Source organism: Camarhynchus parvulus, chromosome 1A, assembly GCF_901933205.1.
Source record: "Camarhynchus parvulus chromosome 1A, STF_HiC, whole genome shotgun sequence".
Lineage (NCBI taxonomy): Eukaryota > Metazoa > Chordata > Aves > Passeriformes > Thraupidae > Camarhynchus > Camarhynchus parvulus.
The window spans coordinates 4,507,234-4,525,321 of NC_044586.1; the positions used below are offsets into that span (position 1 = coordinate 4,507,234).

Sequence of the window (18,088 nt, forward strand, 5' to 3'; positions counted from 1 at the left end):
GTTCCTTGTCACTTCTCTCTGGGGCATTGGCAGCAGCCTTTGGAAAGTGGGATTGTTTGTGCAAGGACTTCCTACCTGAGCTCTGTGTATGAGCTGTTCTGTGAAGCTGGAATTCAAGAGCAAGGAGCAGTGTCAAGCTATTTGCAGGAATAATGTTGGATTGCAGGCAAGGCTTTTGAGTAGGACTCCGGGGTTCTGGAGCATCATTCTCCCTGAAAAATGGGTCAGTAGTTCTGCTCCCTCTATCTTCTGTCAAAGGAGAAAACTATAGTAACACAACTGTGCTGCTTAGATAAAACAAACACAATCCATTTCCCATCACAAGTTTGTTGCTTCTGATCCAAACTGTACCCTGACTCTTCCTAATGCTCAATTCTGAGATTTCTTTCATGGAGAATAGAAGCTGATGAATTACAACTTAAATATGTTTTGAAATCATCTTCTCTGAGTATTGCAGTGAATCAGGAACCGTAGGGATTTTACATTGTACCATGAAGGGCATTTGCCAAGCTGCAGCAACACTGGTTTCATGTGGTGTTGTTAACCTGAGGCTCTAATGTGTGTGCCCTCATGTGAAGTAGACTCTAAATGCTAGATAAGCCTTTTATTGTCTCATTCCTCTCAAATGGAGATTGACTGCTAAGGAAATCCTGATTCCAAGCTTATTTAATCTGTTTCTGGAAGAAATGCTTTAAATTTGCTCTTAGGAAAATAAGATTATTTAACAAGATTGGGTTTTTGGTTTTATTGCTCTTTGCTGCTGCATTGAGGTGCCAGCTCTTGTTTTCCACATAGGTGATTATGGCATTTATTTCTTCATTTGCTTTTCAGCACATTTCTGTGACTGGGTAATAAGTGTGTCTGGATTGAAGTACCCCTCTTTCTAGATTTTGGATACCTGTTACAGTTTTTTGTCGCAGTTGCTGATCCAGCTTCCTGACTAAGCGCTGGGCTCTGGCTTTGTGACACACATGTAGTGAAGGATAAGCCTTTGCATGTGCATGCCTAGCTGTGTTGTTTCTTGATTCAAAGAATACTTCTTGAAGCAGAAATGTTTTGGTCCTTTCTGATGGTTTCATCCAGCTCATCAGTAAGCTATCTGCAGATGCTTGCCTGTGACAAAATGAGACTGTTTGTGCAGGATCTCATGGTCTGTTTCTTTCATGGAGGTAGCAAGACCTTCATAAATCCAGGTCTTGCATACTTATGAAAAGCAAAATAGTAACTAGATAAGTGTTTGACTGTGATTCTCACACTGGAAGATGTTGGAGTTATTTACCTTTTACTTTTCTCTGTTAGTTTTGTATCTTCCTTGTCAGGAAAGAGGATGAAACTTGTTACACTTGGATTCAAAAATTGGTGTCCTCGGGAATGTGTTCAGTGTTAGTCAATGACAGCAGTGATTCAAAGCAGGTCATTAAGAAAGGGTCTCAGATTTATGTACCTCACAGCTGAAGTCCAGGACTGGGAGTTTTTAACCCCCTATAGCTCCCCCCAAGCTGACTGAGGCATTATCTGGAACATCCTGGTCCTTTATTCCAGGTGAGAGGAGCTATCACCAAGTTTTTTAGAGATGCAGAGGAAAATGGGATATCCCACCCAGGTGTACCTAGTGCAGTTAACAACCCAGTTATGTCTTCATCCAAACTCCCTTTAGTGTTTGTACACAGATTTTTGCAAGTGAAATGTAAAGCAAAAGCAGCACTTGAGGACAATTTCAGGGCTCCTCCTGCAGCATTGTTGCAGCACAGTTTTGTAAGTTGAGCTGTACTACTGAAAGTAGCCTGATGACCCAGAGCAAATCAATGAGAATATTGATCTTTATTCATCTTTGTATAAGCATGCATAATATTCCAGTTGGGCACAGAAAACAAGCCCTAAGCCAGATCAGCACCTTAAGAAACTGGACAACTACAGGGAACAAACGAGGCATTAAATCAGGAAAAATTTCTCTGTGAAGTTGTGATGGGAGAGGCAAGCCCTGCAGACTAACAGTGAGATGGTTCAGCCTAATGGAAAAGGACTTGGGGGAAATAGATAATACGGCACTTGTTCTGCAGAGTTGGCAGTGGAAAATTTAAGAGCAGGCTTGACACTTAAGTAGTCACCAGAGGACTTGAAATCTTCCTGCACATCTGAATCAAACCCCTGTTTTAGAAGGTAGTTTTCACACCTAGGTGTATTAACATTGATCAGGCTGTATGAATGATCCCTGGAAGTGCATGCAAGTGTCCAGAAGAGAGAAAGCCTGGAAGAAAACACCCAGAAGCTGGCAGAAGGGTGGTACCTTGCTTGTTGCATGCCCCTGTCCTGACCTGATGATGTTAGCAGGCAGAATATGCATCTCCTGGAAAATAGGAAAGTGTAAGCTCATACCTTACACAGCCACCTCCATGGACACACATTTCAGCCTGTGCCTGCAATAGCTGGGGAGGTTAAAAGAAAATTACCTATTTATTCATTTCCAGAGAAAGTGCAGTGAAGGAGGAACAGGAAAATTGGGAAATAAAAGTGAACCACCCCAGGGGAAAATTCAAAGCAAAAAAATTTCTTTAGTTAAGTGAACTCTGAGCTGTTACTCTGGAGAGCAAAGGCTTGATAGTGCAGGGAAGCAGCTTGGCAAAAGGTGTTTAGCCCTAAGCAAGAGCCCAGACAGACTTGAGTGTGGTTTGGCTGGGTGTGCTGTTTGATACAGGCAGCTCAGAGAGGCAGGTGGGGGCCCCATCCTGCCTCTCAAACATGTTTGCAGGGAACAGGCCGTGACAAGAAGGCCCTTCCAGGGCTAGGATGTTCCTGCTGCTCTCAGCCAAAGTAGAGCTGGCTGGGAAACCCCAAATCTGTCTTCCTAAGCATCTCATTCAGAGCATCCCATACTGTTTCTTTGGCTTTGCTTTAGAGAAAGCAAGAAAAACATCTGTACAGGAGCATTCTCGGGTTAAAATCATACTGACAATGTGCCAAAAATGTCATTTCCCAGCCCTTGGTACATGCTGGGAATCAAAAGCTGTGGAAATCAAGGCTACCACATTATTTTAGGTAGTTCAAGACTGATCTGTTGGGAGAGACTGCACAGAAACTATCAAGGGTGGTCCCCCCACAGCATTTCCAGAGGCTGTTTTTCCTTCCTGTGTCCCAAGAGGGTTTGCAGAGATCAGCTCCTTTTCCCTGTCAGCCCCTGGCCCACATGTGCACTGCCTGAACACCAAGTGATGCACAAACCCGACCCCAGTGCAAACCTTGGGGCTGTTCTGTGGCTGCAGATCCCAAATATAGAGGCTGGAAGTGGACAGGAGAAAGGAACAGCTGTCTTAGCTGGAGAACTGGGCACAAGTAAAGGAGAAAGGGACACACTGAAGTATTCCTGGTAGTGAGAGGGGCAGTTACCTTTTGCAAAACTTCTTTCATCCATTGCCTGCAGTGCCACTGTAACTCCTTTTCCCAGCGAAGGCCACTTTTACTCAGGTGGTTACAGACAAAACCTTTTGGCAACATCATCTGGAGAAAGGCTGGTGCTTCTCCTCAGAGGGCTGCAGAAGGAGGGAGGAGCCTCACTTCCAGCAGTAATATGCCAGAAGTTAATCCTAAAGCAGTGTTTGGGTGGCAGCACAAGAAAATTAATAATGTCTAAAAAATTAAATTATTATCGTTTTCCCCTCATGCACAAGAAATAAAGCAGTTCAAGCACAGACAGTTGTTCCATACTTTGAGGTGTTAGCTATCATCACTAGCCAGGGCTGGGACCCCAGGAATTGGGAGGCTCCCTTCACCTGCTGCCTGGGTGACCTGCCAGGTGTCCTTGCCACCACTGCTGGGCTCTGTGGGATAGGACTGCTGAGTTCCTGGACTTTGGGAATGGGCATATGAGAATTTTAGAACTGAAGACATCCACATCCCACCTCTGTGTGGCAGGAAGTGCTGCTGTTCTGTGTGCTCTTGATGAGGAGCATGAGCAGTTCATCACTCACACTCTAAAATCCTGGCATTTGAAGTGTTAATCCCAGCACAACAGTGGCTACAGCTGCAATGCAGGCTAAAGGTGATAACCTATTAAAAACCTTTGAAAATGTTCCTTCTCCAGCTCTGTCAGTGCTGTTCTGCAGCAGGATATTCCTGGTCTTGTCCATGATACATTGGCAGGCATGAGCTGTTTGCTTTCATCCAAGCTGAAGCATTTGCCTTTCAGTTTCACCAAGTGACCTCTTTGTGAAGTCATCTGGAGTTGTAAAGTAAATTGGATCAACCATCTGGCTTTTTTTCTGTTCCCTATTTAATACATTGCTGCCATATCTCCCTGCATCTGAATGGTTTTATTGCTCTGTGCTAACCATTCATTTTTCATCCTGTGTTTCCCTTTTTCTTGGAGCACCACTACATGTAGTGACTGGAAGGGATGTGCTTGGGGAAAAAAGGAGAGAGGCAAACCCTTGGAGCAGAACCTTGGATCTCACCAAAGCTTGGCTACTTTATCTCCATAAAGAGGTGTCCATGCTGCTGAGTTTCTGGCATTCAGGCTTCACCTTTTGCTTTGATTTCAACCCTTTGGCTGGTAATTCAAGCCAGCCCTTTTGGCTGTGCACTCATATTGGTAAAAGTAAAAAACATATCCTAGGGGCATCTGCCCCAAATAAATTACATATATAATTTATTATATATATAATTATATATATAAAAATTATATATATAATTATATATATAATTTATATATAATATTTATATATTTATATATTATATATATAATTTATATAAATTATATGCAGGTACTGCTGTACAAATCATAAAGCGTAACAAAACTATAAATTAAAAAAGGATTACATAAATATGAAATTAATATGTTTTACTTATTAATAGTGCAAACTGTATTCTCCTCTTGCACCCCAACAGTGTTTTCTTTTGCATGCACCTCACTTTGGAGACCTGTGATGTACCAAAAAGGCTTTCCATGCTGGTGAAAAGCACGGAAAGCATTTTCACCCTGTGCTAGAGGTGCTGTATCCCACCTGGCGCATCCACAGGGGTCTCAGGGCTTCAGCAGAGGCTGAGGAGCTCCCAGGACAGGGGATAAGAGGGCTGCAGGAATTTGCAGGGGTCAAAGGCAGACGTCTCCAGGGGGTTTCCTGGTCGCTGTGGGAAGCTGACACCCCTCAGCTCCTCCCAGCCATGGTGGGTAGGAGGTTCAGGGGTGCTGCAAAGCCCCCATGGGCGACAGGAGGTCCCTGTGCCTCCCACCCAAGGAGCACCAAGTGCCAGAGGCAGGGCAGCAGGGCGGAAAACCCGGGAGGCTGGATGTGGTTGGTGGGAGCAAAGGGTGCCTTCCCCTGCTGGGAGTGCCAAAGGAGAAATGGGGGTTTGGAAAGCAAACAAAGGAAGGAAAGGGAAATATCTTGGAGAGAACATAGAGAGCATGAGGAGTCTCTTGGGAGGCACAGGGGGTGTGTGCACACACATGAACAGGAGGATGCAGGAGCAGAGCAGCCCCTTTGATCTCCCAGCCTAAGGTTCTCAGTTTGAGATGTGAAAAGTTCTTTCCCTTCTCTTCTCTCCAAGCTCAACAGATCCTCGTCAAACAAGGGAATAAGCAGGACACTTCTCCATATCATGCTCTGCTGTGCCTGGAAGTGAGCACACAGCTGCTTCCTAGGGAAAAAGCTGCCCTGGTTGTCATGCAGGTGATGGGGCTGGAAAAAAAGGTCTGAGTGTTACAAAGCCATGCTTGGTGTCACAAAGGGGACGGGTGAAACATTGCAACCCTCCCTGCTGACCCCAAAACCTAGGTGCTCTCCAAGGGCCTCATCAGGGGGATAACTAACTGAGGAACTTCCCAAGGGAATCTGTGCATTTCCCTAGGGAAGCTGAGATCAGAGGGAGGGAGGGCAGGGGCAGGCAGCCAAGGAAAGCAGAGTAGACTGGTATGCACAGGCTGCATTTCCTCAGGGGAGATTTGTTTCATATGCAGCTATGTCTTCAAAGGGGACACCAGGGTGCAGGGGAGCACCAGGGATGCTCCAGGGATGAATTGCCCCCCTGGGAACTTGAGTGGAGAGGCAGGTGTCTGTGGGAGCCAGCCATTTCCCAGGGGGGAGTTCTAGTTTGCTGCTGATTTTCCTAACAAACACAGTCCTATGGGATCTTCCAAAAACCCATGCAGTCTGGAAAAGCCAGAGATCAATAGGGGCTGGGGCTTGGGAGGCTGTAAATCTGCTGGCATCTCCCATTTTGCCCAGGGTCCTGCTGGAATTAGGTGCTGATGCAGCTGCCTGGTCTGCAGGGCTGGCTCTGGGCACAAGCTCTGCAGGACATCCTTCCCCACTCTGCTGATGCAGTAAATTGTAATCCAGTATCCCTCTCGGGAAAGAAAATGAAAGCAAACTCTCAAATTTCTCTTATGTTTCCCTCACTGGATCCCACATTGGGAAGTTTGAGTTTCCAGCTGAGCATCCCCCCTCTGCTCCTCACCAAACCTGAAGGGCAAAGCCATGTCCTTGTGCCCCCTGCCCCTGGTGAAGGCTCCCCCTTCTCTGCTCAGCCCTCTCCCCAGGCCAGGCAGGCTTTGATGGATTGCAATCCTGCTCTGCCATGGTCAAAACAAAGGTCATGGCCCGAGGAAATTGCTAACAACTTTTGCCCACCGGCCCCGGAAGAACGGGAGCGTTCGTGACAAGGGGCTGAACTTTTTATGATCCCTCCACCCTGGCAGCCTCTTTGGGAAAGGAATTTTAAAATGTGGCCATGAGGCTTCCGGGAGCTGACAGAAGAGGAGGGGGCAGCCCTGAAATGCTGCCCCAGCCCATGGCAAACCCCAACCCCTGCCCCTTCCCACCTCCTCCCTCTGCTCCAGCAAAATCTCTCTGTCTCTGCCTTGGGAGTTGCCATTTGGGGGCTCTTGTTATGGTCCAGAACAAGTTGACTTTTATTTTAGCACTTGGGAGACCCCAATATTCATTTTGTGCGTGTATAAACATCCAGGCACCAACACTGCACCTCAGACCAAGCCCATGGCTGGGAACAAAGGGTTCAGGTACATTCTCATGCCACCAGGCCAGTGGCTTTGCTTTGCCCTCCTGTGCCTCTGACTCCTCCACCAAGCAAAAGCTGCAGCTTTGTGTGCTGGAGGAGATACAGCACGGTCCCACCCTTTCAGAGATCCCCATCTGCTTGGATTAGTTGCATTTTACATCTCAATGTGGGAAGGAAAAAAAAATCTAAATTTTAACTTAGGAGTGCATTTATTTTTCCTAATACCTATAAGTGAACATTTCTGCGATTAGAAATAATTTGGTTTAGCCTAAAACTGAGTCTTCCTGAGCTATCCCAAAAGTCCTAATCTTGCCTTACTGTGAGGTAATCTCTCCCATGCTAAAGTGTGGTGACTAACGAGAAAATGCAAGATGGGAACTTTACCTGCAAGATGCTCTATTTTTTAGAGAAATACCAAAACCAACCAACACCCTCCCCCACCAAAAAGCCCACCAAAACTCAAAGCCAGAAAACCCCAAAAAAACACTGATCATGCCAAAGACATTCTGGTTCTTCCTTGACCATTAAACATTTCCAAGATGCTGCATTTAGCTCCATTACAGCTGCATTATCCTCCAGCTGTAGCAAAGCTTGCCTGGAATCAGAGCTTTCCCAGGGTCTGCCCCATCGTGGGGGTGAGCAGCTGCCATTTATTTCCACACCCAAACTGGGCACTAAACTGGTCCCTGTTGAAACTGATTCATCAAATCCATCCCCAATTCAAGCCTACATGAACAAGTGAGTTGCTTTGAAATGGCTTTTTTGGGGAAAAAGCTGTGTTTGGGAAGCATCCCTGTTCTCAGGGAGAAGGAGGCTAGAGAGAGAGCTTAAAGCCTCAGCCTAAGAGCTCAGGAAAGCTCCCTTTGTGCAAGGGGGTGGGAGTAGCTTTGCCAGCCCAGGGAATAAAGGGAAGAGAAGAATCAAGAATGGTGGCTAGTAGTAGAAAGAAAGGTAGAAAAAAAAATGAAGGGACACGTGGCTTGGTTTGACACTTTGTCAAGATCAGGCCAAGGCATTTCCTACAGCACAGATAAGCTTTGTCTTTGCCTGGGCTGCAAGGCAGCTCTGAAAGGAGCAGCTCCATCCGCCCCTTCCCCAGGACTGGTTCCAATTAGTGCCGACCCCACTCTGTGCTGGCTTAGCCCCAGGATTAAAAATCTCCCTGTGCCAATCCCCTCTGACCCAAACACTTCCTGGGACTGACAGGGGGACAGAATTCCTCCCCTTCCTAAATTGGACAGCTTGCTCTTGTCTCCCCAAACTCCGGCCCCAGTGGAGGGGAGAGGGGAAGAGGGGATATTGTGACAGAGAGCAGCCCTTCATCCTCCCCAGGAGCAAGAGGCCAAGGTCCTCAGAAGCCTCCTGCAGGGCCTGGAGGTGCAGCTGTGCTGGGAAAAACCCTGCAAACATCAGGAAAAACCCGATGTATGACTTCATCTGCCTGTCCTGGACAGCAGGGGCAGCTCTGGCACCTGGCTGCTGGGTTTGGGGTCCAGGCCCAGGATGGGAAGTTGCCTATGTGTGCTCCTCTGAGCTTCTTTGGCCAGAAAATATGCTGGTCCCTGCCTTGGCCAGTGAGTTTGGAGTCCTGTATCATGGAAAAATGTTTCCTGGGCATCTCTTTGCATTGGCTGCTCTGGTGCTGAGAGCCAGGAGAGTGTGCTCAGCTTGGGAGCAGCCCCAGCCCCAGTGAGGATCCCACAGGAGGGGCAGATGGAGCCCACAGAGCAAGCAGGCTACGCTACAGGGCTGTTCTGGCAGGAGATGTGAGCGTCTGTTAGCAGCCCTGGAGGAAACAGAGGGAGATTTCACTGGATGGAGCTGAGGAGGAGAAGGAAGAGCCTTGCAGCATGCACCTGGGAGCCTTTGTGCCCCCATCCTTCTGCTGTTCATCCTCACATGCCTCTGTTTGCTGGCACCAGCTTTTAAGGAAAATCACCCTTATTTTGTCCTGTTGTAAAGCTGCAGAATCAGCAGAACTGAGCAGTTATTAATTCAGGGAGCAGCTGTGCAATGGCCAAGTGCAAGCTACCTCCCTGCACCTACAGCAGGCACCCCCCAGCATGAACCAGCATGGCCAGTGCCTGGCTGTGATGCTGATACCTGTGAGAAAGAGCTAAGCTGCCTTTGGACACCTCCCTGCTGCAACCCCTGCCCCATCCCACATGAGATTGAATAAACAGCTAACAGCAAGTGCCCTTCTGGGCTCAATATTCATGTGGACCACCACACACGGGCTCCAAAGGCTTTCCATTCCTCGAACAGCCCCTGAGGGCATCATTGACCAGCACAAAGCAGAGTCACAGAGGTTACATCAGCTCCTCCTCAGCAGCATCACCCCATGGGCTCCATTCAGGGCAGTCACCACTTTTAAAGCAGAGAGGTTTCACGTGGGTGTGGGGGCACAGGTGGTCTGTGCCCCAAAAGCATGGTGTGTTTTGGGGAGAGAGGAAGGCTTCCCTGCACACCTGGGCTGCAGGAAAACCCTCAGCCCACCAGGGACCTTGGGGGGAAAGCAGTGACTCCATCTCATTTCCACAGCTGGGTTGCTCATAGGCAGGCAGCTGTGCTGCTGAACGGGAAATGATCCCGATTAGCTTTCCAGGTGCTCTCTTGTAAATGGATTACAGGTGGTACAACGGTGTCTGACTGCAGTCCAGGGCTTTGTCTCTCTGAAAAAAAGCCCCTGTGTTATCCTCCCACCCCCATCCGCTTCCCCTTGCAAAGGAAGAGGGAGACCATCCAGGAGACAAGAAAACACACATACAGCAAGGGTGATTGCTATTTTAAGAATGTACTTTATACAAAATAACCAATTCATATGGAAATAAAATCTACAGACCTCCAAGGATCAAGATTTTTAAAAAGTTTTTTAAAAAAATTACCCAACACACAGTATTAAACTAACTATTGAGGTAACTGTCGCTCTTGGGGAACAAAGGTAATCAGCAGACCAAGACAAAATATACACAATATAAAAATAAATAGCATTCCCCTTTCCAGTATTGACCAGGAAAGTTCACACAACTTTGCAGCAGCAGGAGAGAGAAGAGGATCCCTGACACTGTGCTCTACAGGATGGGGAGGAAGGAGAGGGCTCCTGGGCAACAGGGGATGGAGAGGTGCAGCCCCCGAGGCCCTGCTGGGGACAGAAGTGCTGGGATGAGCAGCTCCAGCATGAACTCCTTCTTGAGCTGATAAACTGAGCCCATCCAGTCCAGCCTTTCCTGAACAGCATGGGCAGCTGCTCAGCCCAGTTTCCAACTGAGATGAGCACAAGCAAGCCCAGCCCTGGAGTGTGACATCCCAGCACACCCAGCAAAACATGCCAGGGCAGAGCCCCACTGCAGAGGTCAGGTTTCCCCCACCGAGGGACACAGGCAGAGGCATTTTCACAGCTTGGTGTGGGAGGTCTCTGCAGCAGCCTCAGCTCTCCCTCCTGTCACCCTGGGACAGCTGCAAGCCGTTGACAAGGGCCAGGCTTTTGCCCCCATGGCCACTAGACCCCTCCCTGCCCAACAACAAAAAGCACAGCAACATAAGAACAGCCTCACCCAAAAAGAGAAAGGCCCCCGTTTTCTCCTTGTGCCCCCAACAGACAGATTACATTCTTTACAAACTTACAATAATACAAAAACAACCCCAATGTTACCCAACTTCAGAAAAATGAATGGATGTAGTGGCATAGGCTCCCCCACTCCCTCCCCAGCAATGCCAAGGGAAGCAGCAGTGGCTCACTCTCCTCCCCCAGAGGCATTAAACCAGTGGTCCACCCACCCCTCTTCCATGTGCTCTGCTCTATGGATGGATGGATGGATGAGGCTCAACTTTACCCAAATGCTCCCTTCCCTCTCTGCCTTCCCAAACACAACCAGCTCTCTCATGGCTACCTAAATCAACCCACCAGTCTCTGGGAAAGCAGGAACATGGCATGATAAAATGCAGGGCCACAGAGAGCACCCTGCTTCCCACTGAGACTGTGAAGACCCCCCCAGTGTGTTCCATAGCCACCTTAGCCCTAAAACAGGACAGGAAGGTCAAAGCTGCACTGCTGCAGGTTATTATTGCTCAGAAAAAGATCAGGCAGCAGCATTCAGTGTTCCATCAAGGAGGAGGGACAAGAGTTTCCACAGCTGTACACAGTATATGCACAGGCATTTTTAACCTATACCCTCCTGGAGGTAGACATGCCAGGATCACGTGTGGGAGCCCTGCACTGGGACCAGGAGCAAACGGCTGTACTGGCAGATGGACAGACACCACTGTGCCTGGGTGGCACAGAGAGAACATTTGTGAGCCACTGAGGACACCCTAATTTCATGAGGAGAGTAAATGTGCCCTCCCCAGCTGCTGTGTGTGTGTGTGCAGGAGGCAGCTGGCAGGGCCAGCCCTGTGCCCTTGTGCTCACGTGGGCAGCGAGCTTTCATCTCTGCCCTTGACAGCCACCCACTGCAGGGCAGCCAGCAGAGGGAAAGAGGCTTGAAAGCTGGGAAACAAGGAGACGGGAAGGGTTGGCATATGATACAGAAGGGAATCAGAGGACTTTCCAGACTAAGAGTTGAGGCCTGGGCTCCTGGAGCTGCCTGGCTGGCTTTGGAAAGGGAGATGGCTCCCCTGCCGTGTTCCAGGGTTTGAGTGCACCAGGTGCCTGCAGGTCTCTCACTCATTTGATGCCCAAAGGAGTCCCCAGTGGCTCTCTGGTCTGACTTTGTTCACAACAAGGGAATTGTGCTCACACAGAGTCAGTTCTGCTTTAGAAGATATTCCACTTACTGTCCTTAGCTAAGTGAGCCAAATGTTTCCAAATAAAAGGGGCAAAGGACAGAGGGACTTGCTAGAATTGGTGAAAATCCCAATTAAGCCTCAGTCCTAATTAATCCTTTGTCCCCTCTTTCCCTGGTGGACATAGCTCTCTCCTGGATGCGCTGTTCACTTTGATATCCACGTTTCAAAAAGAGGAAGACCTTTGCCAAAAGAAATCTAGGCCATGGCTGCAAATGAAGGAAAAAAGCCTTCAGTCAAGGCAAGACCAGCAGTGTTAGATCTACAAAATGCTCCATGGCCTCTCAAATCCTGCATGTCAGCCAAGGTGAGACAGTGATCAAAAAGGGAAGGGCACAACACAGCTCGCTTCAGAGGTACACTTGGATGTTACTATCTAGTTTCAAATCCATTAAAGCCTGTCCTGAATTTCCCTGCCTAAGGGTGGACTGAGCCTTGCCCTTGTTCCCAGGAGCTCCTGCTGGGACACAGCTGGAAATGGGTCCCTCCCCACTGTTTGTCAGAGTGGGAGGTGGGCAGTGAATAGCAGCAGGAGCCGTTCAGTATGAGCTGGTTGAGTTCTCCTTGGCAGCGTGCTCACCCCCACCACGTTAAACAGGTACAGGTGGGGAGAGGCTGTGAGGGCAGCCTCTGAGATGCTCTCTCCCTCACAATAAGCACAGGCTCTTACAGCTCACAGGGGCTGCAGCCCCCCTTGCACAGCCTGCTATCTCAGTCCTGGCCTTGCAGGAAGGACCTGGCACTCACACAACTGCTCTGCAAACACCAGCACCCGCCTGAAAGCAAACCAGGAATTCTGCAAGAGCAAACTCCTCTGTTCCTCCTCTGATGCACCACAATAAAAACTTTTTAAGGGGTTGCTTTGATTAAGAGCAGACCCAGTTGCATGGCTGCTCTGCAGCAAGGGGAACCAGGACCAACTAAACCATCACAGATTGCACTGCTGGTCTTCTCCAAGCCACCCTTTGGGATGACACTTCCCTGTCACTCATTTCAGCACCTTCTCTGAAATTCCACAGAGCATTCAGCAACACAGTCTTTGCAGAAAAGGAAAGCAGAACGAAGCCATCAAGAACAAACGACCACCTTGGCTGAACGGAGAGATGAACAAAAACCTGACAAGGATCAGTGGAGAAAATAAAGAAAGGTTGTTTTCTAATTATACCTTCATTTTAAATGGAGAAGTGTTGGGGTGAGAACCTGCAGGGGAGCTGCCTCAGTCAGCAGAATGAAAGACAGTCTCTGTGACTTGCTTTCAGAGAAGACATCATAAAGCTGATAGCTCTCCAAGACCCTGAGAAACCACACTTACAAAAATATACACAGGCGATTTGCTTCGGAAAGTCTGCATGAAAAAGGCATTTGGCAGACAAGAAAGAATCAGAAGCTTCCAAGAAAAGTGTGTCCTCAAAGTCACAAATCAAACTAGTTGGGCCTCAAAGCTTCAAATTTGCTTTCCTCTTTTGTCCTCCTCATTGTAGGCTGGTGCCTTGGATTGCTACTGAGTGGTTTGGTGGGTCACACCATGGAATTTATAGACTGAAAACTTCTAAGTTTGCTAAAAGTCACAGTGAAGCCTCAGCGGCTGCCCTTTCTAGTTGAATTGCCAGGGCCTGTATCACCTAAGATGCCCAAAGATTCAGAGTCTCAGGGGGATTTTATACAACAGCCTTTGCAAAGGCAACCTGACATCCAGGGAGCTTGGGAACACCACACACCATTTAAAAAGGAGGAAGTGGTGGGGAGAGCAAGAGGCTAAAAAGGTAGAGTAGCACACAAAGCTCTTGTGAGAATATCAGAAATTTTTGTTGTGCTTGAGCATGGGCAACTTCATAATTGTTCTATGTATTATATAATCTCATTTAACATGAAATCTGTAATTATAGCAAAACACATCCTCCAGATGGGAAAGTAATAGCCACAGGAAATTTTGCCAAGTTACCAGTTCAGGATGCTTTCTGAAAAAGGACCACCTGGTAATATATTGTACTACAACAATGCTGGGGAATGCACTGCAGTTTCTCTGTATTGTGTTCAAAATGTAGGATAGTGGCACAAGCATGGCACTCAAAAGCCATGTTATTTTAAAGTGCAGCTACACTTCTCCTGCACTGCAATCCAACCCGTGGCACAAAACACCACTCTGTGCATAAACAGCTGCAATGCTACTCTTCTAAATCCCTCAAATCTATCTTCCACAATATCTACAAAGCAGCATGGTTTGGAAATCATAAAATTCACATTATCTGTTCCTCCTCACATTGGCACAGGTATTCCAGCCCAGCAGTCCTCTCCCAGGGCTGCTCCCTCTGAGGAGAGCCAGTTTTCTGTGATTTGCTCAGATTGTACCTAGCGAGATTAGGCTCTGATTTTCAGGGGATCCCTAGATATTGTAAGAGGGAAAGAAAAACTTCCAACCCTCACTTATGAACAAAGCATTTGAAAATCTGGAAACTCCAACCTAAGACTCCAGCAGCATTTCTCCACCTCAAAATGTCCTGTCCTCAGGAAAGCCCAGCCATAGCTCTCTGTATTCTTTACAAGTACTTTTCTAACAGAAACCATCTGTCCTCACGACAGCAGCTTGTTAGCCACTTCAATGAAAATTACTGTCTGCATCAAAAGCCATTTATCTAGAAACCCTCCAGAGGAGTCAGCTTCACTACTTGGTTTTCTTTTCCACACCTGCAAGTCAAACCCTTCTCCCAGATTTGCCTCATGTCAGGTGAGGTATCTATCACTGTCTGACACTGCACTACCCTCTCCAGGCAGACCACAAGCAATTCCTGCCCTCCTAAGCTGTCTCCTGTTTTGATTGAGGCTTGGTCCTCATCCAGAGGCCATGCCCACTAGAACCATGTTTTCAGTGCCAGTTCCAGCTGATGTGTGCTTCAGCCTGCTTGGAGTTTTTATAGCATCTAAAAACCTCCTGTTCTGCAACGTTCACAATGGGCTGAATGAGAGCCCCATTCAATATTCAGCTGGCTGTGATACAGAAGACAGGCTGAAGTATGGCAGGGCTTCTTTGCAGAATCTATTTTCACATTTCCAGAGTTTTCAATGCTTTGCTACAAAATGCTTTGCTATATTTTCCAGTTCCTCTGTTTTTAAATCTGTAATTTCCAATTATTTTATATCTATGGTGAAGTAAAGACTGCTTTACAAAGAGAAGCAACTGTGTTTGTCCCAGGTTTGTTGTCTTACAGAGGAGTTATACTTGCACAATTTTTCATTAATATCTCCTACTCCTTCCATGGCTCTGTTCAGTGAAGGATCTAGCCCTGCCTTTTGGAGCAGATGGGGCACCTCTGAAAACCACTGCCAGATTTGGGACAAATTTGTAAGAGACATAACATAATGTTCTTGGCTGGGGAAAGCAGTTACCCATTTCTCAGTCAAAGGTCAACCTTCAGGATCACCTCTTCCAGTTTAGATCAATCCACCAGTCACAATTGCTCCCTGACAGATGAATACAAATGAAACAAAAACCACACCAAAAGCCTCACCTTCCCTTCCCTAATGTAATGGCATCTGTAGATAGATATTGGAAGCCATTCCCAGTACATTGACAGATGTCCCAGGCAACTGCCTGGCCTAAGCAGCCAGCAGCTCCAGCTCCCAGGCTGGCTGCAGCACTGGGTAAGAACTGCACCTGGAAGCACACTTGTGCCATCACACAAGGAATTTTAACTCCTGTTAGGCTTGGAAAATGCCTTGGCCCTACACAGCTCATCAGAGGCAAAAGTACTGTAGCAACAGAGAAGTGAGGCTCATTGGGCACTAACATGGCAGTCCTCCCTTTTCCCAACTATTTCAGGAAGGGATATTTCTCAGTTTTTAGTCTTTTTGTTCTTCCAAAAGCTTAGGACAGGAGGAGCAATGGCTCAGTCAGATGCTACCTGCCATTTACTTGAACAGCTCTGCCAGTTTGTGGCAGATGTACACAGCAGGACAAAGGCAGTACAGTCCTGCATCCTGCTGCAATCCAGCTAAAGATATGGGCGATGGCACCACCCAAAATAAGAAAGCAGACAGAAAACTCCTCCAGAAACTGGAGACAGTATTCCTCCTCTAGCTGGTATCACACAGACTAAAGGGCATGCTGCTCTGTCCTCCTGCTGCTGCCATCCTCTGTCCCACAGCTTGGCAGATCCTCTTTTGAAGCACTGTCCTCTCCCAGTGCAACCAGCAGCCTGCTCACACGAGCTGTGCTCCCAGCAGCTCCTGTTGCCCAGTCTCATAACATAAAAACTCCCTTGTTTTACGCCAGCTTCCCCAAGAATAATCAAATGCTTGTTAGCTGTAAGATGTGAATAAATGCAGATGAAATTCCTACAGAACTCACTTGAACAAGCAGTGGCTGTCCAAGCACTGGCACAGAGGGTTTTTCCCAGTGCAGTACTGCCACTAGCCCTGTAGGACCTGCTGCTTGACAACAAAGTAAAACCAACTCAACTGGGGCATGCAGCCCTTTTGTCCCTCAGCTTCTGAGCCAATCAACCTCCACATCTAACTCTGAATGAGTGCCTGAGTGCTTCCCAATTCACCTGCAACTTGCAAATGCCAAATCCATCAAATGGCTCACACTGCAGTAATCCTGCCATTCCCCCAAGGCAGCCTCTTGCTCTTCCTCCTCAGCAAGTACTCAGGAAGCCTGTGGCACTTTCTGCTCCACTGCTGCTAAGAAGTGAATTTAGCCCAGGGTCAGAGAAAGAGGTGGGGACTCTTCTTGGGCAGCAGGGCAGTACAGATTAGCACAAAATTGTTCTACTGGATAGGTGCTGCTCCACCTGCAGCTGCACTGGTTTCACCAAAATAAATTTTAAGATGAACAGTCATGCCATTTTCTGTTTTCTAGAGCACACATTTCTTCTATCAGAAAGGCGGGGAGAAAGGTACTATACTAGCAGAAGGGACAATGGGTGCCATGGGTGTCCTGCCCTGGTTTCAATTCCTGGTCTCCTTGTTCCCCCATGATGACAGGAGCTGGAAGTGCACTCAGGCCCTGGATCCAGAGGGGTGGAGGTGGGGGTGAGAGGGGAAGGAGGAAGAAGACAAGAGAAAGAGGAGGACATGTTATGCTCCTGAGCAATTAAGCCAACCAGCCATGGGGTCGTGTCTTGGTTGCAGAGGACAGGAAGGAGGACAGCAAGTCATCCATCACACATTTCCTCACCTCTCCCCACTCCCCTCAAACCCTCACCCTATCCTGAAAGATTTCAGTGTGATATGATTGTAAACAGTTAACGATTCCTCCAGTGCTAAGCCCACTACAAGCTGGGCCCACCCCCTCCCCCATTATGTACAATACATTCACCAACAACAGAAATTTATTCAGAAAGGCAACAGGTTAAATTCTGTAAACTGGATCCAGCTCCAAAACACACACGTTAATACTACAAGTAAAATTCCATCATCGTCCTCTTCCACCCTGAAAAATATACCTGAGTTTAGCAGTCAATGAAAGTTTCCACCCCCACCCCCGCCCTCCCCACCCAAAAAATCCCTCAAACCCTGAATGAGACGCAGTCTCCTGTCACAGAAAGCCACTAGTTTGGGGTGCCCTGTGTGGTGATCCAGCTGCTTGGCTGGCTGGGCCCAGCACCTCTGCGGGTTTCCAGCACAAAATCCGGCACGGCGCCGTGCTCCATGGACCCGGGAAGCTCCATGCTGCTGGGCGAGGGGAGGGTGGGAGCAGGGCCTGCCCCTCCTCTCCCTTGTCCAAGTCATCTGTGGCTTTCGTCTTCATGAAGTCTGTCCTTTCTTGGACTAGCTCTGCAAGAGGAGGAACAAGAGTTGGAGAAGCTTTAGAAAGGAATCATCTCGTGATTGCATGCAACCAGTTCAAAGCTAACGCTAGTGATCTGCCCAAGTTCACAGCTCCCTCCAGTTCTTCCCACCCTCACCAAACACCCCAATCCTTTAACCATTGGGAGGAGAAAGACTTGCATTTCAGCTCTGCTCTCTCTAGCAGCCCTTACTTGATCCAGAGGCAACGCTGATGGTTTTTGTGATGTCAAATCTTCCCGGGCCATGGTTGCTGTAGGCATCTTCGGGAAAGGAACTTGAGCCTGATGCATTTGCATTCTGCAGTCAGGTTGAATGGAGAGAGTTTTAGCACATGAATGTCAGGAGCAAATCCCCACTCGGTTAAAACTACTTCACTGAAGACATACATACAACATTCGCATACAGGCATTTGTCTTGTATATTCTGTCTGGCTTCCCCCCAAAATGCAGCCCTCAACCCATGCCATTCCCCCAGTGGCTTAGCTTTAAACCAAGTTCCCTGA

The 18,088-nt window shown here is 47.9% G+C and overlaps 1 protein-coding gene across 2 annotated transcripts in view; it reads right to left on the reverse strand.

Moving 5' to 3' along the window:
- Positions 1 to 17,070: 17,070 nt before the first annotated feature.
- The window catches only part of LOC115910068 (cat eye syndrome critical region protein 2), a 93,672-nt gene continuing 92,654 nt past the window's right edge, over positions 17,071 to 18,088 (reverse strand). For both annotated transcript variants that reach the window (XM_030959888.1, XM_030959889.1), the window contains 2 exons: positions 17,778 to 17,883; positions 17,071 to 17,571 (listed from right to left, as the gene is read on the reverse strand). In XM_030959888.1, coding sequence (XP_030815748.1) covers positions 17,566 to 17,571; positions 17,778 to 17,883 — 112 coding nt within the window. In that variant the 3' untranslated portion in view covers positions 17,071 to 17,565. The remainder of the gene's footprint in view (positions 17,572 to 17,777; positions 17,884 to 18,088) is intronic.